Source organism: Notamacropus eugenii, chromosome 1 (assembly GCF_028372415.1).
Source record: "Notamacropus eugenii isolate mMacEug1 chromosome 1, mMacEug1.pri_v2, whole genome shotgun sequence".
NCBI classification, from domain to species: Eukaryota; Metazoa; Chordata; class Mammalia; order Diprotodontia; family Macropodidae; genus Notamacropus; species Notamacropus eugenii.
Window position 1 is genome coordinate 365,196,180 of NC_092872.1, and position 26,511 is coordinate 365,222,690.

The 26,511-nt window shown below is 42.0% G+C and overlaps 2 protein-coding genes across 2 annotated transcripts in view; one reads left to right on the top strand and one right to left on the bottom strand.

Moving 5' to 3' along the window:
- FAM13B (family with sequence similarity 13 member B) overlaps window positions 1-12,207 on the bottom strand; it is a 176,753-nt gene extending 164,546 nt beyond the window's left edge. The window contains exon 1 of the mRNA XM_072630340.1: window positions 12,100-12,207. The gene's annotated coding sequence lies outside the window, so the exon portion shown is untranslated. The remainder of the gene's footprint in view (window positions 1-12,099) is intronic.
- Window positions 12,208-16,974: 4,767 nt separating this feature from the next.
- On the top strand, window positions 16,975-22,499 carry WNT8A (Wnt family member 8A). Its single transcript, XM_072630351.1, has 6 exons — window positions 16,975-17,253; window positions 17,353-17,386; window positions 17,974-18,112; window positions 19,115-19,240; window positions 19,960-20,102; window positions 21,003-22,499. The coding sequence occupies exons 1-6, from the start codon at window positions 17,186-17,188 to the stop codon at window positions 21,555-21,557; spliced, it is 1,065 nt and encodes a 354-aa protein (XP_072486452.1). The 5' UTR covers window positions 16,975-17,185; the 3' UTR covers window positions 21,558-22,499.
- The last annotated feature ends 4,012 nt before the right edge of the window (window positions 22,500-26,511 follow it).

Sequence of the window (26,511 nt, forward strand, 5' to 3'; positions counted from 1 at the left end):
CTGAGGAACACCATTTTGCTTGGCTTACATAGCTCCATTCACCACCTGAGAAGCTTACCCAACTGGACTTCAGTGATCACTAATCAAAAAGAACAACAAAATATCTAAATACCAACAAAAATCCAGTAACAAGGAATATTCTAGGGAATGGGAGTCCTGGCAAGTCTTCCCAGTTGGCTAATATCCAGGCTGTGTGGTCAGCATGTGAGAGTTCTGAGGAATGGGGCAGAGATATCTTCATCAACACTAATTCCTGGATAATGACCATGGGACTGGCCAAATGGCCTAGGGCCTAGAGAGAGCATTTTGTAATACAGCACAGGAGGGCTGCTAGCACAGATTGACTCTTGATCTGGTCAGACAGCAAAGACACTAAGAAGGGATTAATAATCTTACTTTATTCTAGTCTATTTTTCTCAGAAGAGGTTGGTGATAATGGGAGCACAAACTCCTACAGTATTCCCTAATCATCCTTCTCACAGGGGTTGGTGAGAAGCAGGGGGGGCAACTACTCCTACATCTCCATGGGGTCAATCGAGACAGACACAATTTGTGCTTCTCCTAAATCCCCCTAACCCTCAATGGGGGTTAGTTGAGGTACACACAGCATTTGTGCATTCAGCCCTAAGGGTTCCCTCTTCACTGACCAGTGACCACCTGCTTTATAGGACAATAGATAAAGAAGGCATATGGTCAGCAATAGCCTCACAAGTTTATATCACCTCATCCCTGTTATCTCACTGTGCAGCTGCAGTGGATGTTTACATAACTCTGCAAAAGTGTGGTGGAGATGTTTTGAATCATAACCATGGGAACTCATATCTAATACCTGGGAACAGGAGATTGTTATGGCTATGGATACTGGGAAACTGAACTCTAAGAAATAATAACAAAAATTCACTTTTCACACACTAAAATTCACCTTACTAACACTAAAATTCACCTTACATACACATGCCTAAAGGAATTTTGCAGATGCCTCCCATTCTATACAGCATTGTTCCAGGGCACATTAGTCCCATCTGAGACATATGCTCTCCACTAAATTAAACAGCCAGGATGGAGACATTATAAGGACAAGGGAAGTTAGAGAGAGGGTCCATTGCCTATCTGTATACTGTTGTGCTGAGTACTGGACCATATAATCCCCTAACTAAATACAAGCAAGTCATTCCTGTCCAGTGGGCCTCCTTGTACCTGTTTGGAGCACCCACATGACCTAAATGGCCCTCAACCTGTCTCCAGCTGAAAAAGTGACCCTCTTACACTATCTCAGGACAAAATGTTTGCCCACCTAAACAACAGCTGCGCCTGACTGCCCCACATAGGTAGATGTCCACCCTTTCAGAAGCTGTGTCTGTGACAGATCAATAACACCTTGGAAAAGGCATGTTCTCAATCCTGCTCCTTCTCATGTCATCACCTTACAACCACTGTGAACTGCAAAAATTTACTATCACCCATCACAGTGAGACCTGGAATTTGGTTCTTTTGAAGGAGGTATAGAAAAACCCAGAATTTCTGTTCTTTATTCTCTCCTAGATTTCTTGACCATTCCTTTAAGGAAATATTAATCTGTTGTTGTCGCATGTTTTGTTTTTGCTATCTTTTTAGGGTTTTTTTCCCCTAGTCTTGCCTAAACCAGGCTCCTCAGATTCACAAGATTAGGATTGCCTAGGAAAAGACCTGAAGGCATTTAAATGGGAGAAGGTCCTCTAGAACAGGGGTGACAAATATTTGGCCCAAAGGTCACATGCAGCCCACAACACTTCTAAATGTGGCCCAGACCAGATTGTAACGTAATTGGGAAATATTTAACAGATAAATTTAAAAACGATAAAACAGATAATATTATATTTTAAAACATTTAAAACCTGTGGCCTACAGGGATCGTATGTACATATTAGTGGCCTCCGTTTCAATTTAGCTTGACACCATTGCTCTAGAAGATCCTTAGGACATTACCACTAAGGGGTGATATATGATAGAGTTACTACTTACCAGGGGTCTTCCCTACCTCCTGCAATATGGATTAGGTTAATTTTTCTCTAAGAGAGACAAAGCTGTGCCCAGGACTTGATTGGTCCAAGTAGCCAAGGTTCAAATTATGACTTTCTTGACCCAGTTTCCTGGTCATATTGAGATGCCTTTTTTAAAGGCATAAAAGGCCCATCTATATGAGTTGGGTCCTTCAGATTTGGTGAATGTCCCAAAACTATGGCAGTCACTATATCCTACCCTCTCAGAAAGGTTATCCATGTGGAGATAAAAGGTGCCACATATACCCAAGGCTTAAGTGTTGGAATATTCTTGTTAGTGTCCTTTCTATTCAATGGATAAGTAAACCTCCTTTCATTATCTGCCAAATAATCTGCGAGTGCTTCATTTCTTTCAAACATTATGCCTGAATGAACAGAGTACCAAACTGAGTCAGGCCCACTCCTAATACCAAGAAAAAGAGGGTTGAGGAGGCGGAATGGTATCCAAAGAGTATACATGGAAGGGTTGGGCTATAACTGTAGAGAAGATAAACACATATACAGAACCATTGTCAAGAAATGGCAAGGAAATCAGAGACAGGGGACATTCTAGGCCGTAAACACCATGTATTGCAATGATAGTGAAGAGGGCAGGTTTAAACTGAAGGTCTTAATGTTTGGTTTTGGTTTTTGTTTTTTTGTGTCATCTGGTGAAGCTTATGGGCCCATTCAAAGAATGCTGCTTTTAAATGCATAGAATACAACACAAGCAAAACCAATTATACAGAAATCAAGCTATCAAAAATTTTTTTAAGCAAATTTCCTTTTCCTCCCCTCAGATTAAGAACCTCTGGCAAACAGAAAGGCTAGACAGTGAATTTCATAAAACAGTTACCTTTAAGTAATTTTTAAAAAATGTGTACATAATTTGAAGCCTCTGAGAGTATTGGGTCAACGTGACTTTAGCAGAAAAAATTGCTCATGCCAGTGTTATATCATAGGCCATCTATAGTTTCCAAAGGAAAGTCTGAGCATAAGCAAAGATATATACAGAATAGCCCCAGTAAGTCCAGATGCAACCAATATTTTCAGAGTTCCTGCTTTAAAGGGAATGGGAAAAGGGAATAAGCATTTATTAAGCTCCTACTATGTGCCAGACACTGTGCTAATTACTTTACAAATATTATCTCACTTAATCCTAACAACAACCCTGGGAGGTAAATGCTATTATTAACCCCATTTTATAGTTGAGAATACTGAGGCAGGCAGAGGTTAAGTAACTTGTTCAGGGTCACACAAATAGTAAGTGTCTAAAGCTGAATTTTAACTCAGGTCTTCCTGACTTCAGACCAAAGACTCTACCATTTGAGCAACTCAACTTCCTTATGCACCTTTGATTGGTTCTAACTCCATTTTATTCAGAGTTTTCATGGAGTTATATAGGTAGTAAGCTGAGACCCACTACTCGAACATTCTGACCATCTATCCTTCTTCTATAGAAGTCTATAAGAATGTTATGGAGATACAAGATAGTTGCGTCAGGAACCACAAAGGCCTTGTGTAACCCAGCACTTACAAGATGCTCTCGACCCCTTCCAACTTAAGATTTGCTAGCAAGCATCTGTCAAATAAATGACTCACACATTATTCCAAAAGCGAGTGAGCACTGACCCTAAGAAGAGAGAAGCCCTGTTACTTGGCCACATCCACAGAATTTTCATTAGGGGGTTTGTTGGTAATCATCAATAAGAACTATAAAAGAAATATGCAGTCTTTACAAAGTCCCTCAGTGATCTCCCCTATACATATATCATTAGGCACAAACAGAAAGGCAGGAGAGAAACTCAGAAATAGTTTCCCAATTAGAAGATATAGCCCAGACTTTATCCCTTGGTGTCCTTTGGATGTCACTGGGATTAGGAATATGGCCAAGCAAGACAGTGGGGCATGGTAGATAAGGAGGCAGCCTCAGCTTCAGGAAGGCCTGAACACAAGACCTGCTTCTGATATATACTACCTGTTTGAACTTGGCCAAGTGTTACATACAGCTATCCAAACTATAAACTTCATAGCAACTATTCAGGCAGCTAGTGGCACAATGGATAAAGTACTAGGTCTAGAATTAGGAAAACTCACCTTCCTGAGTTCAAATCTGGCCTCAGATACTTATTAGCTGTGTGACCCTGGGCAAGTCACTTAACCCTGTTTGCCTCAGTTTCCTCCCCTATAAAATGAGTTGGAGAAGGAAATGGCAAACCACTCCAGTTTCTTTACCAAGGAAACCCCAAAGAGGGTCACAAACAGTCTGACATGACTTGAACAAAAAGAAGGTACTATCTGCATTAATAGAGGAACTTTCCTCATTGGGAATTCTCTACATGAATGAAATCACAGGTCTGGTCCAAAAACAAACATAAAAGAAAATATGACTAAGCCCTTTTGGACCTAATTCAATCCATATGTGTGCTTCACATGTGTGCCAGTATTGACTGCTACAGATCTACACAAGCTTTTCATGTTAACATGCTGATGCCAGCTTCGATGACTTGGGGGCAGTCTTGTATCACAAACAGGACACCAGACACCATGTTTGACAGTTGGAGTTTAACCGTGAATCCTCTTATCTCATGCACTGCTTAGCATTCTATCTCTGAAAAGTACATGGACAGACAGAAACCCATTGATCTATGTTCTGATGAATGCTACCAATGTGAGGTAGACAGTTGCTCTGGGTGTGTATATACTATAATACAGGAACAGTACTCTGAGTGCACATGCCCCATCCCCAAGACCCCCTGCATCAGAAACCAGTGATTCCCACGGTGAAGATGAAGGTGACCTGTGACTCAAAAGGAATAGGACCCCTGGCATAAGGAAAGGCAAGAGGGAGGGTGCCATAGGTGAAAATATATCTTCTATTTAATCTTCCATCCCCCTCCTTCCAGATATGACCGACAAAACGACCATATGCAAAATGAGAGCATCTAAGTTGTGATGCTATCCAAGAGGACATGTCAAGACCAAAGCATTAGGCCTGCCTCTCCTGAAGTCAGATGACTGTTCTAGGAGAGGAGCACAATGTTGGGTTGTAAGTGATCTCATCGCACAAGGTATAAGAAAGCAATTAGTGCAATCCCAAAGTTGCTAAGCCATGAAAGGCATCCATAAGAATTTGGTAGAACTAGGCCAAGAAAAAACTCTAGCCCAGATATGAAGCATATTCTACCAATCCTGAATGGGAGTTAATGTGTATAAGAAGTGTGAGACTTGTGCCAGGTGTGCCCACAGGAAATTACTGCCAACTCAAGCTGCTTCCCTGAAGAACACAAGCAGTTGTCAAACCTCTGGAATTCAGATGTAGGCTTGGGGAAAAGAGCTGGAGGAACAAGAGCGACATCCAAGTGATACCTATCATGTTACTCAGCATACAGAGACCTACCTTGACAGCATTTACTTAATAAATAATTAAATGAATTGGATTGGATTAATGAATCTGCTGTGTCAAATAGTCCCAGGAGAGGGAGCATTTCTACCAGAAGTTTGCATGTCTCCACTTCTCCTTCCAGGGCTTCTACAGTAATAAAAATATTTAAATAATTCTTTAAAGTTTGTAAAAGACTTTACCAACATCTCATTTGATCTTCACAACAACCCTAGGAGATAGGTGCTATTATTATCCCTGTTTTGCTGAGACAGAGGTTTGCCCACTAGTATCAGAGGCTAGCTTTGAACAGAGATCTTTCTGAGGCCAAGTCTAGTGCGTTATCCATCGTGCTACCTAACTGCCCCAAGATTTACCTGCCCCATGGCCAAATAAAGAAATCTCTGTCTCCCAAAGTGACTGGTCAGTGATAATGTACGTAGAAACAGTATCACCAGGGGCATCTCTGGTCACTCAGCATCAGGAGAGAGAATAGCAGAGGAAGTAGAAGAAAGAGTTAAGAAATACCACTGTCCATCCAAAAAGAGAGCAATTAATTGTGCTGCACGTATGCCCGTACATGCCAAAAAAGCAAAACAGAGATGGAAAATCTACATCTTCATTTCAGGATCTGTTTCAAGGTATAACAGTTCTTTACTTATGCATAAATTCTTCCTTATGATTATCTCACCTCCTTCATACTATTTCAATTCAATGAATTATCCTACTAGGCACCTAGACGTCTATATCGGGTACTAAGGAAGAGACAAAATGGCAGGGTCTTATTAAAAGTACCCTGAGTCTGGAGTCAGAAGACCTGGGCTTAAATCCTGCTGCTCCCATTTACTACCTGTGTCACCTAAGGTAAATCCCTTAACCTCTCTGAGCTTCAAATAAAAAAAATTTATGAATTTTCTTCTGTGTTCAGGATGCTATTCGGCCATTGGGATTCAAGTTTTTTTTTTTGTTGTTTTTTTTATTCCTGCCCTTGAGGAGAAGCAACTGGGTCATTTTTTTTTTAATTTCAAATTTTGCTGTCACAAAAAAATGGAGAAGTAGGTTTTTAGATGGGGGAGGATTAGGAGATAGTACCTGAGCCTTAGGGGAAGAAAGGTGTTGGAAGGGCAAAAAATAGAGAGAAAGCACATTCCAGAGATGGGAGTCAATACTGGACTATTCAAATCCACCAAAGCATTGAGTGGCATGGTCATTTTAGGGAACAGTTAGCAGCCAGGTCTATGTAGGACATAGAATGCTTAAGAAGAGTGATATGAAATAAGACTGGAAATAAATGTGAGCTGGATGATGGGACCGTTTCTATTTTATCGCAAGGGAAATAAATCCATCACCTGGCTCCCATGGATCTTTCTAGCTTCTCTTTGCCTTTATTTTGTTAGCTGCATGAAGAAAGGATTTGAGAGGGGAGAAACTGGAAGCAGGAAGACCCGCTAGGAAGCAATTACAATAGTCCAGGAAGGAAATGATGAGAAGTATAACTAAGGTCAAAACAAAGGAAAGAACATCAATGTGAAACATATTGTGAGGATAAAATCTACAAGACTTAGCAACTGATTGGAATTAAGGAAAGGACGAGAGAAGAGTCAGATGACTCTGAGGTTTCTACCATAGGTGACTAGGAGGATAAGGGTGCCATTCATAAAGAGAGGGAAGTTGGAAGAAGGGAGAAATTTAAGGGAGAAGAGAGCAAGTTCAGTTTGGAACATGCTGAGTTTGAGGAGCTAGTAGGACATAGATGAAGAGACTTCCAGCTGGCAGGTAGGAGTGAAGATAGGGGAGAGATGAGTATTATTAGCATAATTCGAGATTATAGATTTAGGAGTCACCTGCATAATTGAACACACAGGTATAACCTCAGTTTCGTCTTAAAGGGGTTAAACTAGATAATCTCTATGGTCTCTCCCAACACTAACATCTTGTCATCTAAGAATGATCTCTTCACTCCAGGTACTAGGAGCTTATACTCTAGTTGGGGATATCAGAGTTACATACCAGAAACAGAGAACAGGACAAAGTGGCTTACAATCAGATGTGAGGTTGTATAGTAGGGACCCATATCCTCTGCTTCTGTCCCCTGGAAAGTTGGGAAGTGGTTGCATGTTTAGATCTGGTCACTGAATTTTCCCTTAGTCTTCTTTTCTCAAGCTTGAATCATCTGTTTCTTTAGGTTCTTCTCATAGGTCCTATATCCCATGCTTTTAGACTCAGGAAAGAATTTGGACTACCAGTTCTGAGCAGAGACAGAGTGGTATCATGGAAAGGACACTAACCTAGAAGTCAGAAATGCTGAATTCTAATACAGCTCACACTGTGTGACCTTAGGCAAAACACTTCCCTTTTCTATTACCTCAACTGCAAAAAATGAGGGGGAGGGGTTGGAGTAGAATGTAGAGGTGTCAAACACCCTGGCTACAACTGTTCCAAATGGGCCCAAACTAGGTTGGAATGTAGTTGGGAAAAATTAAAAAATAGACAAAAATACAATAGAACATAGATAATGTTAACATGTGATTTTCTAAGTCAATATGCAGGGATCCTTATCTATGTTTTAGTGGAACCTTTTTCTATCCAAGTTTAAGTCCTCAGGAGTCAGGGAAGAAGAATGCTAAGAGAATAGAGTAGACAGAGGAGAGAGAAGAGAATTTTGTAGTAAACTGCTTAAGATAAGAACCATGTCCTATGCATACAATTATAGATTTAGAGCTGGATCAAAAGACTGAAAAAAATAAAAGAAAATATGAAATATCTGATAAGAAAAAAGCTGACCTGGAAAATAGATTGAGGAGAGACAATTTAAGAATCATTGGTCTACTTGAAAGTCATGAACAACAATAATAAAAGATCGTAGAAACATATTTCAAGAAATTATGAAGGAAAACTGCCCAGATGTCTTAGAAACAGAGAGAAAAGTAGAAATTATAAAAATCTGCCAGTCACCTCCTGAAAGAAAGCTCAAAATAAAAATTCCCAGGAATATTGTAGTCAAAATCCAGAAATCTGAGGTCAAGGAAAAAAAGTTTGCAAGTTGCCAGAAAGAAAAAAAAGGCATTCAAGTACTATGGTCCCATACTCATAATTAGACAAGATTTAGCAGCCACCACTTAAAAGAAACAGAGGACTTGGAATATGATATTCTGAAAGGCAAAGGATCTAGGATTACAACCAAAAATAACCTACCCAGTAAAACTGAGCATAAACCTATATGGGAAAAAATGGATATTTAGAAAAATTGAAGACTTTCAACCATTCCTGGCCAAAGCTGAATACAAAATTTGACATTCCAACATAAGACTCAAGAAAATCATAAAAAGGTATACGTAAGTAAGAAATCATAAATCCATGCAAATCATCAGCATTTCTGTATGTTACCAACAAAATCTAATAAGAAGAGATAGAAAGAGAAATCCCATTTAAAATAACTACAGACAGTATACAATACTTGGAAATCTCCCTGCCAAAACAGGCATATGTTTATATAAACATAATTACAAACACACTTCATGCAAATAAAGACAGATCTAAATAACTGAAGAAATCTAATGCTCTTCAGTAGGCCAAGTTAATATAATAAAAATGACAATCTACCTAAACTAATTTATTTATTCAATGTCACACCAATCATACTACAAAAGAATTACTTTCTAGAACTAGAAAAAAATCATAAAATTCATCTGGAAGAACAAAAGTTCAGAAATATCAGGGGAATCAACGAAAAAAATAGGAAGGAAGAAAGACTAACAAAATTAAATCTCAAACTGTCCTAATCTGTAATTGTCTAAATAATTTGGCACTATGTAAGAACCAGAGAGGTTGATCAGTGGAACAGATTAGGTACTTAATATACAGAAACAAATGAGCACAGGAACCTAGCATTTGATAAACCTAAAGCTTCTAGCCATTGGGTCATTATTTGACCAAAACTGTTGGGAAAACTGGAAAGTAGTCTAGCAGAAACTAGAATATACTAACATCTCACACCATATACCAAGAGAAGTTCAAAATGATCCCATGATTTAGACAAAAGATGTTATTATAAGCAAACTAGGGGGGCATAGAAGAAATTACCTTCAAATCTATGGATAGGGGAAAAAAAGAGTTCATGATCAAATAGTGATGAAGAGGTTCACAGGAAGTAAAATGGATAATTTTGACTATATAAAACTTAAAAATTTTTACACAAACAAAACTAATGCAGCTAAAGTTAGAAGAAAAGTAAGAACTTCGAAGCAAGTTTCTATAAAGGTCTCATTTCTAAAATATATAGGGAACAGGATCAGATTTACAAAAATAAGAGCCATTCCCAATTGAGAAATGGTCAAAGGGTATGAATATGCAGTTTTCAGAGGAAGAAATTCAAGCTATCAACAGCCATAGGGAGGGAAATGCTCTAAATCACTAAAAATTAGAGAAATGAAAATTAAAAAAAACAAAATTGAACTTAGAAGTATTTAGAGTTGGAAGGGACCTTAGTGTCAAATCCAATCTCCTTGTTTTACAGATGAGGAAATAATGGCCCAAAGAGGTTGTGACTTGCCCATGTTTACACAGATAATAAATAACAAAGGGAAGTCCTCTCATTTCAAATCAAATGCTGTGACCACTGCACAATACTATCTTTGTGTCCCCACCTCTACCTCTCTGCACCAGTGTAGGTGCACATAGTAGAATTTCTATAAATATTTGTTAGAGTGGATTTTGGGGATAAAGGATGTTTAAGGATTTGTAGAGAGTGAAATGGGAGACAATGGAATCATATGAGCATGTCTCTCCTTCTAGAGCTAGTTGGAAAATCTCCAGATCTGAAACAGCACTTTTTTGTGGAGGTCCTACAGTTCTACAGAACTGTGGTCCTCTTTCCAAAGAAATTCTTAGTCACAGTGTCATCTACACAGAAATTTCACGTGAAGAACAGAATTGGGGTGTTTTGTTGGATGGACCCTTGGGACAAACCATTTCTTTTCTAGGATACAGCCCCACCCCTTTAGTGCAGGAGGAACCAAAGACTGAATATCTTCTCTCCCTTCCCTGCTATACGGGAAGGTCTTAATGAATGCTTGTGCACTGACTGACTGCTCAGTTCTCCACTCTCACCTTCACCACACAAAATACCTTAAGGACAGCTATCCAAAGGATTATCTGACCAGTTGATTATTGATGAACACTTTTCCACCTAGATGACCTATAGTCACTCTAAATTTAACATATTCAAAACCAAACTCAATACTTTTTCCTCCTCCCATGATCAGATTTCCTTTCTTACACAACTATTTCCAATTCTTTTTTTGCCCTTTGACCTCCTTTTTGCCCTTGTCCCCCATATTCAGTTTGTCAAATCACTAAAAGAAGTCTCATATCTACCCCCTTCTTTTCTATTCTCATTGCCACCACTGGGTTCAAGCCTGGAGTTTTCCCTTCTCACATTTTCCTAGATCACTTTATCTGGAGCTCTCCTTTTTCTCTATCACATTCTACCCTGCATAGGGTGTCCCAAAAATCTTATTGCAGTTTTCAGCTTTATTAACTTTGGAAGTATATGGCTACAAACTTATAAAAATATTTCATTTGCAAGTTTAACCATTTCCATTTCCTTTTCAATTATTTAATTTTGTGAATTTTGAACAATACATTTTAATTTTAACAAGATAGGGCTACCTGTCATTATGCACTGTGTGTGCAACATTTCTGGATGACACTTTTTGGTGGAAGAGATTATCTTTCTAGGCCATGTGGGTTCACTAATCATTTTTCTTGTGGGTCCATGTTAAAACTGTTGTCTATACATCAAAACCTCAGTCTTTGGTTGATCTTAAAGTTAGGATTACGAACACAATTTTTCAGTTACTGAGCAGCAGCTGATAAAAATTTTTACAAAGTTTGAAAATCAACTAGAGCAATATAGCACAAGCACTGATTATGTTAATTTTAATAAGCAACATCAATAGTTTTTAAAATTAGATAATTAATCTTTCTTTTTTTTGGTAAGTTTATAGCATTTATACTTCTGAAGTTATTAAGAAGACCTTTGGGACAGCCTGCATTTTCCTGTTTTAGGTTCCTATTGTAGTTCCCCCACTCTCACTGGATTATAAATTCCTTAGAGGGCAGAGACTGTACCGTTTTTCATCTTGGTAAACATCTCAGCACCTCCCATAGCACCTGGCACAAAACAGATAATAAACGCGTGTCAAATTTGAGTTGATGACAAGGAAGCTGGACTCTTTTCTAATAAATAAACAACTGAGTCATCTCCTTCCGAGCAGAGACTCCTGATTTGCCCCAAACTTTGGGGAGGGACAGACGCCCCTGGTTTCTGTGACTTTCCACCGCTCTCCCCCAGAGAGAGTGAGCAGGATTGGGGTGGGAGTAAAGAGAGAGGGAATGAATGCTAGAGACACCTCTGTTCAGTGTCACATTCTCTTTATCTAGTTAGCAGAGATGTGTTAAAAAGCCAGGTCTCCCTCTTTCCCTGCTCTCCTCCTTCCCCACTCCCAACACACCCAGGCAGCAACACTTTGGTGTGACCGCAAGACACTCACAATTACTGTCTAAGCGGCACCTGCTGCGTTCAGTCCGCACCCCCGCGGGAGGAGCCCAAGCCTCCCAAAGAACGGGGAGAGGCATTTGGAGGACGTTGGAGAACTCGGAGACTTGAGCATTTGGAGTTTGGAGACTCAGACTTACCTTTAAATAGGAAGGTCCAAATGATTACAACTCCTGGAGCCAGGAGTTCACACAGTGTGACTGGAGACAGGGTCTGTGGAACCTTCCCCCGCTGCCTAGAGCCTCCAGTGTTTCTCTTGGGCAAAGTCCGGGGCCCTCTTAGAATCTTAGACTCGTAGAATGTAGAATCATAGAATAATAGAATATCAGAGCTGGAAAGGAGCTTTGAGCGAGAGACCCACTCGTCTGACCTCCACCCTCATTGTCCCGACGTCAGTCAGTCAGTCAGTCAGTCAGTTTCTGTTCGAATATCTCCAGCGAGAAGTATTCAATCCTCGCCCCGAAACAACCCGGCCCATTGTAGGATGCTCTTTCTTATATTGGGTGAAAATCTTCTTTTCTGCAGTTTCCACCCACTAGTCGGTCCTCTGGAGCTACACAAAACAACTCTGATTGACTCTTCCTCTTTCTATCTCCCAGTGGGCAGGAATCCAGGTCCAAGGTCAAGAGGCTCTAAGAAGCATCCCAAGTGTCTGTTGACTGCTCTCATCCTGCCTCCACTCTCATACAACCCTCCCTGATTCTATCTCCTTTCCACACTTACTGGGAAACAAGATCTTCACTCATTATTTGCCAGATAGTTTATGGTAAGGGATAAGACATACACATTAGATGAGGACAGTATGCAAATTCATAAACAGGAACCAGTCTCTCCTGTTTTCATAGCCTTGGCTGTGGTCCTATGCCTTGTCTACGCACCATCTGTCATGGCTCTGAAGCAGTCCACCAGTTCACTACTTCCCTAGAACCCAGCCAGCCATCTCCCTCTTCCATCCCAATCTGACTGATGGAAGGAAGGAAGGAAGGAAGGAAGGAAGGAAGGAAGGAAGGAAGGAAGGAAGGAAGGAAGGAAAAAGGGAAAGAGAAAATCTAAATAATAATACAAGGCCATAGCGTATCTGTACAGAAGAATCAGTACAAATAGTAAGTGAATTCCTGTGGGCTCAGAAAAGAGACCACTGGGAAATCCACTTTCCTTATTAGACATTTATGGTTGTCATTCATAAATTCATAACTGGGATCCATTTATGTTACTACCAGTAATGTCTCCTAGATTAATGAGTTTTGTAAATTAATTGCCTGCTCTGCAAAGTAAGACTTCAGTAACCCTCCAGATCACCTAGTCCCACTCATGAATTTTGCTGATAAGGAAACTCAAGCCCTGCTCTGCCCTCTAGGTCACACAGCTAGTTAGTGGTGAGACCAGGATATGAACCCAAGTCTCCTAACTCCCATCCCAGGGCTCCTTCCATCAGGCAGTCTTCCTCTTGTAAAAACTGTCCCCAAGAAAAGATGAAGAAATAGCCTGAGGTTTACCCTTGAATCAACACCACAATTAAACAGTCAATAAAAGAACATTTTATTCAACATCTATTTTGTTCCAGGTGCCAGAGACAGCAAGACAGAAGTGAAACAGTTTCTGCTCTGTCCTCAAGAAGCTTCCATTAAACATTGTCTTAGGTGCCTATTTTGCAGAAGGCAGGTTTCTGGGGGTGGGTGAAATGGACTGTGCTCAAATGAATATTCCAGAAAATCATAGACTTTTACAAATTTAAAGAACCTCAGAGATAGGTTTAATCTTCCCAACCCCCCCACCCCCAAACCTCTTCTTTTATACTTGAGGGGTGAGTCTGTGGAGAGGAAATGCCCCACGACGTGTGGCAGATCATGATATAGGATCCAAGTTTCTAGCCCAGCTCAGTATGTACTTATGTAATTGAATTGAAATGAAGGCACCATAAGACACATCAGATCATCCTGTATAGGAACCCAGGAGAATGACAAAGACAATCTCCCAAACTCTGCCCAGGGAAGCCATTTTAAGACCTGATCCAATCCAGAAGCCCACTGAGAAGGGGTTAGATGTCCATTCTGCTAATCTAGGAGTTGAAAATTAGATACCCAATAGAACTTCCAGACAGGGCAAAATGGGAGCATGACTAGGGCTGAAGCTGATCTCTCTCCCTGAGGACCTCTAGGATCTGTCTGGATTGTGGGGAGAGGGAAGGAAAAGAGTCCTGCTCTGACGCAGTGGGGAGGCTACATGGACCCTAGGAGGTCCTTCCTAGACAGCTGAAGGAATGTGTGAACCCTATCCTCCCAGCAGGGGCTGGGGACTGGGAGACAAGGCTGAGTGCATTAGGAACATTTAGCATTCATGACATTCTTACCCACCTGATGAGCTTGGCTCCAGCAGCCTTCCCTGGGTCCCTGGGTGCTAACTACTCTCCAAACCTTACTAATAAACTAGGAGGCAAGAGAGAGATGTGACCCTTTGGGGAGCTTGAGATAGTCAGTATTGGAAGGAACACTGAAAAGATTTGAAAATTGAAAAGGGGAGGGAAAAGGAAGTAAGGGAATAAGCATTTATTAAGTGCCTACTATGTACTAGGCACTATACCAAATGCTTTTAGAAATATTACCTCATTTGATTTGAAACCCCACGCACCAGCTGGGAGTGCTTTGATTATCTCCACCATTTCCCAGGTGAGGGAAATTATTTGGAATACAGTGATCTTAAACATTTATTGGGTACCTTATATTTTTCCAAACACTCTTCTATCCGTTATTCCACTTGTGCTTCATAAAAAACCCAAGGCACACATCATTCTTCTCATTTTTAAAGGAGGAAATAGAGCCTCTGAGAACTTAAGAGACCCCATTGTCACACCATGACTTCCCAAGACTCCTCTGCGAGATCATAATGAACTCTTCAGAACTGGGACTAGAACCCAGGTCTCCTGACTCCCAGGAGGCTGTTATAGTAGGTCAGAAGATGATGAATCAGGACCCCAGCTTCCAGTTCCTTCTTCTCCCTGACTCATTCAGAGTCCTCTAGTCACCTCCAGCTTTCCCTCCCCCACCCTGTGCCCTAGTTCATGTCACCATCAGGTGAAAACCTCCTTCCCTCCCCAAACTTTATCAGTGTGCACCCTCCAATTTCACACTCAAGGAAGCACAGAAACAGAAGAATGGATGCTTTGTGCCCTAGAAGTGACCATAAGGTTTCTGCATTTCATCAGGTCACATTTTTCTGAGGTTGGAATGAATGCCATCCCTCCTTACCCCATTCCTAGGGCCACATTAGGCAGCTTCACAGGACCAACTGCGCTTGGACAGTCCCAGATTCTCCTTAGAACTATCTCCCTTCTTTCGTTAACACTTGACAAAATACTGCCCCTGTGGCATACTACTTCCTCTCATGGAATAATAAAATCTCAGAGTTGAAAGAGACCCTAGAGGTCATCTATTTTAATCCATATTCAAATCACAGATTCCATCTCAGAGTCATTCCTGAACGTCTGAGAATATAGTCAATGGAACCTGCCACTATGACGGGAAAAGCAGAAGTCTCTTGCTGCAATTTGAGCAGCTGGAATTCAAGCAAACTGGAAAGAATGCTATTGGGAAATCTGGGTATGAAGCCAGTGCCAAGAGTAGTGCAAAATAATCTAGTGATGGGGGCAGAGGATTTGTGTTCACATGTATACTCCTATATGTTCTGCTCCTGTGTACAGGAGAAAACCAATGATAAGACACTGGGGACTTGATCTATGGTGTCATTGATATAGGGGACTTCTGGGAGAGGAAACTCCCTCTATCAAAAGCACCGTTTCTGCTATTTGTGTTTTTGAAGAGCCTTCCACAGAACTGAGACTTAATTGACTCACCCAGGGTCATACAAGCAGTAAATGCCAGAGATGGGACTTTAGCTTAGGTCTTCTTGACTTCTGGGCTCCTACAAGATAAATTGCCTCTGACTCAGAATGGTAGTAATTATAATGACATACATTGGTTCCACTTTTTAAGTACTAACTTAAAGTCTACCAACTGTTAATAGTCCTTGGAGTCAGGACAAGGACTATTATCCTTTATTTGACAGATAGAGAAACTGAGGCATTGAGTTTGTAAGTAATTTGTCAGACTAGAATTCATAAAACCTGAATTCCAATCCTAGCAATCAATCTTGCCCATCTCACAACCCAGGCTGAACAAATCAAGGGGGTTAAGGAATGCAAAACCACCTTGTTAACTGTCATGTTTTTGTGAAAATGTGAGATTATTTTAATTAATTGATTATGACTATTAATTAGATTAATAATGCTAGTAATTGGCACTCGAATCAGACACAGAGCCCTGGTCTCCTGACCCTCCAACCAGTCCAAACGCTGATTCTCAATCCACAGTTTTCTCTGTCTCAAGATTCCTTTTCAGACAATAGCTCGTATTTATACTGTAGCTTAAGATCGGCAAAGCGCTTTGGATTTGTTATCTCGTTTGATCCACACAACTACTCTGTTAAGTAGGTGCTGTTACTGTAGGGGAGAACATTGATACTAGGAGAGGTGCGGTAACTTGCCCAGGGTCACACAGCTACTAAGTGTCTGAGGCTGAAGGAACCTCGGGTCTCCCAAACGCGAAATTCTGCCTGAGTTCTACCCAGATGAGTCCATGGGAAGAGCCAAAACTCCGAGTAACATGAGTCCCAGTTTCTACCCCACCCCCACACCAACCCTTGGAGGGGACTTGTCACTGGACAAATATGAATCTTATCCTAATACATCATATGAAAACCTCAAAGCGAACAGGGCCATGGGGCAGAGTTTGGGAAAAGTTAGATCAGACGGGGACCTGCTCTGGTCACGGGCCAGCCTTCCTCTGTAAACCCGAGAAAATCCAGACCCAAGAAGCGGAGGGGGTGGCTTCTAGGCTACCAGGCAGGGCAGGGCAGGCAGGCGGAGCTACTGGCTACTCCCTCCTCTCACCTTTTGAAGTGCCGAGCTCAATGAGTGCGCTATTGGACCACTGTCTCCTCTAACCGCATCATTGGAGAACAAATGAGATGGGTCACTGGGCTAGCTGGCGTGGTTTTTTTTTTTTCTCCCCTTTGGTTGTTTAGAACTTTCCCCTATAAATACCAAGATCTCCATTTCGTCCTGCTCCCTGAGGCCCAGTGGGCAGTGCCTTCATCCTTCATCCTCTGGGCTGGCGCTCCTTTGGGGATCCCAGGGGCAGAGGTCCAAACAGGACCCGGGAGGGCAGAGCCATGAATGAGCGCCTCATCCTTCTGGCGGCTGTGGGCATTTGCTATGCCACCCTCAGGACCTCTGCCTGGTAAGTCCCCTCCCTCCCCAGCTCCTGCCTCAGAGGTACCTCCTCACAAGGTGTTCAATTCATTCACATTCACCGCTTATTTCCCTCCCTTTGCTATAGGTCAGTGAACAATTTCCTGATGACAGGGCCCAAGGTAGGACCTTCTTTTTGTCAGTATCTATATGTCGTGGTGTTTGTGCCCATGCATGCAAATGTACAGTACACATCTGTGAGCATGTGTGTACCCTTTCACTGATGTGTGTGCCCTGTGTTAGATTATGTTTGCCTAAAGCAAATTCAGGGAGAAGGCTTGATATTTAGGGGTCTTGGGGAAAGGGTGCAATGACCAAAAAGTGCCCACCCACAACCCCTTCCCCTAGGGTGAGGAATGGGCAAATGTATTTAGTAAATGGAGATGCTCTGAAGAAAACCGAAGTTCACCCCTTTCCTCCAACTGCCACTCCCCCCCTCCCCCCCAGATTTTTGCTTTTGTTTCTTGTGGGGAGAGGGAGAAGGAGGACTGTTAGGAAAGAAAAGGAGGCAATGGCTATCCCTGGAGGTGGTCATTCCCATGGTTATTCCCAAAGAAAGAATATTGTGGTCAGAGCCCCTTGCCCCTGGAGGTGGTCAGTTTCAGCTCCTGCTTGCCTATCCCCACCCCATCCTCACCCTCAGGAGCTGGGAGCTGGGGACTCCCAGAGCAAGTTTTAGAAACTCTAAGTGCTTCCTCTCCACCACCAGGCCTATCTGACTTATACAACCAGTGTAGCTCTGGGTGCCCAGAGTGGCATCGAGGAATGTAAGTTCCAGTTTGCCTGGGAGCGCTGGAATTGCCCGGAGAGTGCCCTGCAGATCTCAACACACAACCGACTGAGGAGTGGTAAGTGTTTTCCTGCCAGTGTGGGCACCTGTTTCATTGTGCCAGTCCACTTAGTTCTGTATGGGTGGCTTCCCCATGCATATCTGTGGGTGTGCAAGTGTATTTTTATGTAGATGGTGTCCTACCTTATGTTGGCATATTAAAGTGGAATGGAAAAGGAAGAATGAATGCCTCCCCCTTAGAGTTTAAGGCAAAGGGTAGGGGTTGAGGTGTAATTATGTTTAGTAAGTGGGGAGATGTGCTGGAAAGAACTGTCTTCTGTTTCCTGAGTTCTGTGATGTCTAATCATCATAATAATAACTCATTTATATAGAACAGTAAGATTCTTGGCATGCATTATCTTATCCACCCCTCACAGCAACCCTAAGAGGGAGGTATTGCTACTATCCCCATTTTTTGGATGAGGAAACTGAAACTGAGAGAGTGACTTGTCAAGGGTCATAAAACTGGTAAATGTTGGGGGTGAAATTTGTGCACAGGTTTTCCTGAATCAAAGTCCAGCTTTCTTAATTACTGTGCCAAAAATATTCAACAGTAATCAGACATGGGGTCAGAGGCCCATAGATACAGAGCTGAAAGGGAATCTAGAGGTCTTGTAGTCTAACTCCCCTCATTTGGTATTTCCAAAGTCATAGAAGCAGTAAATGGCGAAGTGGGGATTTAAATCTGGATCCTTGAATCCAAATCCAGTGGGTTTTTGGTTTTTGGGGGGTTTTTTTGGTGTGTGCATTTTTCCCTCTGTACCATTTCAGCACTGCAGGGTTTCTTATTTCTCCTGAGTCACATTATGCTTTTATGGGCCTCAGTTTCCCCTTTATAATCATCATACCCTGGGGTTGGATGAAATAGCAGCAAATATGCTTTGACTCCTGGGTCTGAAAAGCACCTCCCAGGCATTTGATTTCAGGTCTGCAGGATTAATGTTCCTAAGCCAGGCCATTGGTCACCTTGTTGAGGTGGGGGCTCCAGTAACATACCCTTTGTAATGTCCTTGTTCCAAAGCTACTAGGGAGACGTCTTTCATCCATGCCATCAGCTCTGCAGGGGTTATGTATACCATCACCAAGAACTGCAGCATGGGGGATTTTGAGAACTGCAGCTGTGATGAGTCTAACAATGGAAAAACTGGTGAGTCTGGGATGTGTGTGTATGTGTGTGTGTGTGTGTGTGTGTGTGTGTATGTGTGTGTGACAGAGAGAGAGAGAGAGAGAGAGAGAGAGAGAGAGAGAGAGAGAGAGAGAACACAGGAGCAGGGAATGGGGGGGGGGGCAGGCAAAAAGAGGTGGATGGAACACCTCCCCATTCCTGCTCTACCTTAAATACATAGATCTGGAAAGCTGAATGAGGTAGTTTGGGATAAATGGGGCTAAAAGTAAACCAGAAGACCTGCAATTCTGGGCCATGTTGGTTCTCTAGCCAAAGCCAGTGCCCATTCTGCTGAGCTTTTGGAAGACTGTGAGTAGAGAAGATCCTTAACCTCTCCCTCACCCCCAGTCCATGGCTTCTGCATCTGTTTTTATTCATAAGGGATAAAAGATATCTAGTGGCTCTTTAGGAAAGTCATCAGCCTCCTTCCAGACTCAGGGTCATTTTTTCCACTCTCTGTTGTCCTTTTTCTCCTTTGACTGTGGCTGTCTCCTTCCCCCCAGATTGGACTATGGTTTTCCATAATAAAAGGAGAAAGCTAATTTTCAACTGAATACAAGGGAACATTTTATTAAATGCTTACTGTGTGCTAGGCACTGGGAATAAAGGGGGAAAACTGAAAATAGTCTTTGCCCTAATTTCTTGACTGACCATGGACCTTATGGGTGCAATATCCTCCTCATTCTCCTCTTGCATACCAGGTGGCCACGGATGGATCTGGGGAGGATGCAGTGACAATGTGGAATTTGGGGAGAGAATCTCCAAACTCTTTGTGGATGGCCTGGAGAAAGGGAAGGATGCCAGAGCTTTGATGAATCTGCACAACAACAAGGCAGGCAGGCTGGTGTGTACCTGAACTAAATGACCAGCCTCCTGGGCTCACCATCTTCTCTTAGGCCTAGGGGCAGAGCAGGGTTTTCTGGTGGGAGCTGAGGGCAGAATGGAGCTCCTACAACAAGGTAATGGTAGGGGCTGGGAACCTATAGAATTCGAATGACCTGAATAGAAGAGTCTCAAACCTTCACCCAAATGAGATTGGAGGTAGTCCAGAGGAAGGGAGGGGAAGGAGTGGGAGCCGACAATGGAGAAGCTTCCCTAGACTTAAAAACCTACTTCAGTAGATTGGGATATTCTGTGGCCCAGTCTCAGAATGTCAAGGCAAATCTACTTGGACCATATAGACCACAGGCTCTGAGGCAAAGTGCCCAGTTAATCTGAATGTGAATGGGGATGCCCCAGATTGTCTGTGCAACACTGATTCCCTCAACCTCAATTTACTATTCTCATTGCCTCAATTTACCACGACTAATTCCAATCTACTGTCCTAATTTTAATTGACAGTTGATTATAGTAGGAGGAACCAAGCTAACTTGAATCTAGTAAACTAAGACTGAGACCATGAATGGTATATATAATGACTCATCTTTGTTCCTTGAATTGTCACCTTGGCTCCACCTACCATGATCAATTAGTTTCTATGAAACTGGAAAGACTTCGAAACAGGAAGGACAATCACTATCCTGTAGTACCTCTATATGACTCCATAATCATATGTCCATTTAACAGATGAGTAAACCAAGTTCCCGTAAGGTTGAGTGAATTGCCCAGGGTCTAGAGCCTAGGTTTCTTGACTTCTGATCAGATGTCTTTCTTCTGTCAAAGTGCATTTTATTCTTGAGACTCTCTGCCTCAGTTTAAGTTCCCTTCCAAGGTCTCCCTCTAACCAGAGCTATTCTCTAACTAGGCTGTAAGGGCCACCATGAAGAGGACTTGTAAATGCCATGGCATTTCTGGTAGCTGCAGCATCCAGACTTGTTGGCTGCAGTTAGCTGACTTCCGGGAGATGGGGGATTACCTGAAGGCCAAATATAACCAGGCCTTGAAGATGGAGATGGACAAGCGTAGGTTGCGGTCTGGGAACAGCGCTGAAAGCCGGTGGGTCCTGGCAGAGGCCTTCTATCCCAGTGCCGAGGCCGAGCTGATCTTCCTGGAGGAATCTCCTGACTACTGTATCCGCAACTCCAGCCTGGGCATCTACGGAACCGAGGGCAGGGAATGCCTGCAGAGCGACCGTAACCTATCTCAGTGGGAGCGACGTAACTGTGGGCGCCTATGCATGGACTGTGGACTTCTGGTGGAAGAGAGGAGGACAGAAGCTGTCAACAGCTGCAACTGCAAGTTTCAGTGGTGCTGCACAGTCAGGTGTGACCAGTGCTGGCAAGTAGTGACCAAGTACTACTGCACCCGTGCTCCTGGCGGCTCTCGAGCTCAGGCCAAGGGCAGCCCTAGTGCCAGCTAACCTACCTCTCCTCACCGTGTGGGAGCTGATAGCCAGAAGGGGAATGGTAATCCCCCTCTTGGGGAAGGGGGACAGATAGGTAATGGTAGCCAGGGCAAAGATCAGAGATCAGGGGTCAGGGATAGTTTGTCCAGGGAAGAGAGTGAAGGTCAAGGACTGTCTTCCTGCTAAGTGAATCAACTCCTGCTATACTTTTGAAGCCTTTAATGGTAAGAAAGTCTCTGTCTTTGTGCAGCCTAAGGTATTTCCTTTATTAGGACCACAGGCTAGGATCAAATCCCCTGTCCAGTGATCCAGACTCACCCGAATCCAGATCATACTCTACCCTGGTGTTAGACTAAGTATCCTTGGACCAGTTTCCCCACTTGCTGTACCCCATGATGTCTGCCCCTTGTCTCTGCCCTTTACTCATGTGGCTCTGGCTAAGGTGAGGATCCAGGCAGATTTTCAAAGGGGTAACTTTCCCAAGGCCCAGGGTCCCTCTCACCTCTGCAAGGGGAAGGGGGTGCTATACGGATCACTGAAGCCACCTGGGCTTGTCACCTAAGTTGTTACAGATAATAGTATTGAGACCAAGCACAATGTTGGGAAGTTTTCTGTCTTTGGGGGATTTTATTTTGTTAATAGGAGCTTATACTTTATGATGAGAAAGGGCTACACAAACAATTCTTGGGGGCCTGGTGTTAAAGGTGGACCAAGGCAGAAGTGGCCCTGCCCCAGTTCTCCCCAGCCCAATCCATCACTCACCTGGATTATCCCAGACCTTGGCAGTGAGCATCAGTGGGTCACAGGTGGAGAACTAGTGGCCACAATGTGCTTTCTCATCTAGGATACCTCCTGGGACCAGCATATTTCTTGGGGTGCTGGGCACCCTTTCTGTTTGTTCTTTCTCTAGATGAAAATGTCAGAACTTGTTTTCCAATAAATGTTTTAAGTAAATCAGTTCAGTCAGGTGCTTTTTTTTCCCTTCCTTTGAGGGCTTATGAACAGAGAGAGCAACCCTGTCCCTGTTTCCTTATGATCCACATAGGTAATGGAGGAAAGTGGAGATAGTAATCTCTTCTATTTCTGTATCATCACCCATTTCATCCAGATGTGAAAACTCATGTCTCTGGGTAACAAGAAGCAGAAACAAGGGCTCCATTGAGGAGAATGGGATTTGTTCCCATTGGGGAGGATCATAGATATATAACTAGAAAGGAGCTCAAAGGTCATTGAAGTCCCAGCCCTGTCTCATTTTACAAATAGGGAAACTGAGGCTCAGAGAGATTTCATGACTTTCATAGGTCACATAAAACTTTTGAATCTGAAGCATGTTTGACCTCCCGAGGTGGAAGAGGTTGATTCTTGGGTCCCAAGTAGGGAGATCCTAATGGCTGTGGATTTGATATGCCTCTTTTTTGCACCCCTGTCTTCATACAATGTGGGATCACTGGATGGTGGTGAGAGAAGAGAGAGATTTTGGTTTTTCTTTTCCTGAAAAGAATGGCATCTGGTGAAGTAACTCCCCTGCCTAAGTAGATCCTAGGGTCTAAGCAAGGATCTTCAAAGCTTATAGCAAGAACTCAGTAAATACTGGATGGATGAGTGAGAAATTCATCAAGTTTAGGAAATGCCTCAAAATTGTCCCATGGAGAGTACAACCAATCCAGATTGACTTCTTAGGGGAGAAGGAAAAAGCAACTTATCAGGATGTCCTCTCCAAAAAAAGGCCAGCACAGAATTGGCATGATGCTTTTTAGTATCAAACCTAGAGTCCTGAGAAAGCAGGGATTCTGAGCCACTCCAGGGGTCAGATTTAGCAAGAAAATTATAATATGTCATTTATTTCATATTACCATAGACTAGGGGAGGTCATAGGGTGACAATAGAAGAATGCTAATTCCTACTAAATGGGAAAAGTATAAAGAAGCTGGGGGGATGGAGGGAAAGAACATAAAAACAAAAAACTCATCAGCAACATACAAGGATAACTTATTTGTTTAATATTTTATTTTTTCCCAATTACATGTAAATATATTTTTTAACATTTGTTTTTTAAAATTTCAAGTTCCAAATTCTCTCCCTCTCTCTCCTCCCCACCTCATTGAGAAGGCAAGCAATTTTATAAGGGTTATACATGTCAATCATGCAAAACATTTCTGTATTAGTCATGATGTGAAAGAAAACACAGACCAAAAACAAACAAACAAGAAAGAAAAAGGAAGTTTAAAAAAGTATGATTCCATCTGCATTCAGACTCATCAGTTCTTTCTCTAGAGGTGGATAGCATGTTTCATCATAAGTCCTTCAGAATTGTCTTGGATCATTGTATTGCTAAGAAAAGCTAAGACAAAGATAATTTATGATAAATTCCCTTCATGCAAGTAATGTATAAGGACAAAACAGCATGTATACAAATAACATACAAGGATAATTTATAATAAATATTCCTTGTATAATATTCAAGTAACATATAAAAACAAAACAGAATGTGCACATAAGTAACATGCAAGGACAACTTAATAATATATTAGTTGTATACATGCCAATTAGCTCTAGTGGAAAGTAATCTTATGGTTAAGAAGACTGTTGAGTTTTTTGTTTTTACATTCTCTGTCCTAACAAAGTACTTAACATTTAGTAGGTACTGAATCAATGTTCATGTAATTAAACTAAATGGTGATAAATGCTTAAGGACTGGGGGTAAGGGGATGGCATATATCTGTATGGACCATCCTTGGACCACTAAGCAACACTGGATAGTTGAGATTCATTCCTCCCCAACCCCTCAATTTCTGGCTTTGCTTCCCAATGATCCACAGGGTTAAGTGGGAAACTGGAAATAACAGTTTCTGTAGCCTCATCCATTTCACAAATGAGAAAACTGAGACCCAAACTGACAAAGAAAAGGAATGCTTTTTGGAGGGAATGGGATCTGTTCCAGTTGGAGATGGTCTCATGAAGACTCCATTCAGGTGTATACACCAGCCTGGTTCTTGGGGTCCAACAAACCTTATCATCAACCCAGACATTAAGCTCCAAATTCTCAATAAATGTTTATTGGATAATTGAGCTCCACAGTAAGCGCTTAAGGACTAACTTCATGAAAACTTGCTAGACTTTCTCTTCCAGTGCTTTAATACTCTTCACTGAGCAAAGAACTGGGCGCTTGTTCTAAGCAGATCATTTCTCCCCTGTGTTCTCCCTCCAAGGGGCTGTTTCAGGATTGCTTATTCATCACCACCACCCTATCCAGTGCTCTGCAAAGAGCCATCTGAGGGGAACCTAAATACTCCCTAAGGCTTATTTCTGAGAGTTCAGCTCTTTAAAAAAATAGGCCCAGAGACCCTGAGAAATCCCTAAATCGGCTGCAAAACTTCCAATGAAATAGGAAGATTCAGAGTTGTCTTTCCTTCCGAGGCAATATCTCTTCTTCCTCATCCATCTTGTTTCTTGCATGCAATCAATCACATTAGTCGGTCTCTTCCAGATTAACTCTGGGCCAGGCAACAAAAGAAATTCTGATTTCTCTCCATCCATCACTTCTATGTCAGGGATTCATTCCATCACATCCAAGCATTATTCAAATTCATCAGTGGTTCCCCTTCCCACTCTACTCCAACCCCCCCTCTCCTGTTGGGTTATTTTTAACAAGTTGATCCTCTATAATGTCCCAGAACAGTAAAACTCCAGCATATCTGTATATCACATTCTGTAATCTGAGTGGAAATAGTGAGATTTTCACACCTTGTCCTCCCCTCTCCCCATTCCCCTCACCTTTTTGTCCCAATGAATACTTGTTGGGAAGGAGATCAAGAGGTAAACAAAAATATTCACAACAGAATTCTTCCTGTAATCAAAGAATTGAAAACAAAGTAGATGCCCACTGATTGGAGGAGAGCTAAGAAAACTATTGTATATGAATGGCAGATTACACTAAGAAATGACCAACATGAGGAATTCAGAAAAGATGGGGATAATATTTATAAACTGGTAGAATATAAGCTCTTTGAAGGCAGGAATCATTTCTTTTTTCTCTTTAAATTCCCAGAACCTAATAGAGTGACTGTATCTGGAAATAGGCAATAAGTGCTTATTGATTTTTCTTTTCTGTAAATTCAGGAGGTTGGACTTAATAACAGCTAGCATTGAGAAAGTTCTTTAGCAAGTGCTTTACAAATAAAACCGCATTTGATCCTCACAACAACCCTGTAAGTAGGTGCTAATCCTTATTTTACAGATGAGGACGTTGAGGCAGGCAGTGGTTAAGTGATTTGCCCCAAGGTCATATAGTTAATAAGTGTCTGAGACTGGATTTGAACTCAGGTCATCCTGATTCCATGTTTAACTCTCTATTCTCTGCAAATTCCCTCCCAACTCTAAATCTGTGAGCTTGTTAAACTATGATTGCTTGAATGAACTGATGCAGAACCAAATAAATAGAGCACAAACCACAGTATAGAAAATGAAAGCAACTATGTAAATGAAAATCTCACTAAAAGGAGGTGGACTTTGAGTAACTGGAAAACCAATAAAGATCCCAGAAAATAGATGATGACACCTACACTTCCTTTCCCATAACATTGAAGGGAAACTACTAGGACAGAACATTGTGTACATTATGAGAGGTATTCACTGCTTCTGATGGTTTTGCTTAATAGTTTCTTTGCCACAAGGGAGGGTTTGATCTGGGGAGGAGTTCCCCCTTTCCCTGAAAATGACAGTGATGTAAAAACCAAAATGCATCAATAAAATGTATTTTAAAAGAAGAGAAAAGGAGACCAAGAGGTCAGAGGTGGCAGTTCTATCCCTGTTCCTCTCCTCCCAATGACCTCCTTTGAACTCAACTCATCTCCTTCTCAGTAAAGGAAAGTCCTTCTGCTTTTTCTGGAGAGAACACCTTGGTCTGTCTGTCTGGACTTGAGGAGGAAGAGAAGAGTTTTCACAAAGAGCCAAGGAATGAGCTGCCCCT

Excerpts from the sequence above, each read along its gene's own strand:
- WNT8A (XM_072630351.1), top strand. The coding sequence starts at position 17,186 with ATGAATGAGCGCCTCATCCTTCTGGCGGCTGTGGGCATTTGCTATGCC. Across the intron at positions 17,254-17,352 it reads ACCCTCAGGACCTCTGCCTG|GTCAGTGAACAATTTCCTGA; the intron begins GTAAGTCCCCTC and ends CCTTTGCTATAG. Across the intron at positions 17,387-17,973 it reads TCCTGATGACAGGGCCCAAG|GCCTATCTGACTTATACAAC; the intron begins GTAGGACCTTCT and ends CTCCACCACCAG.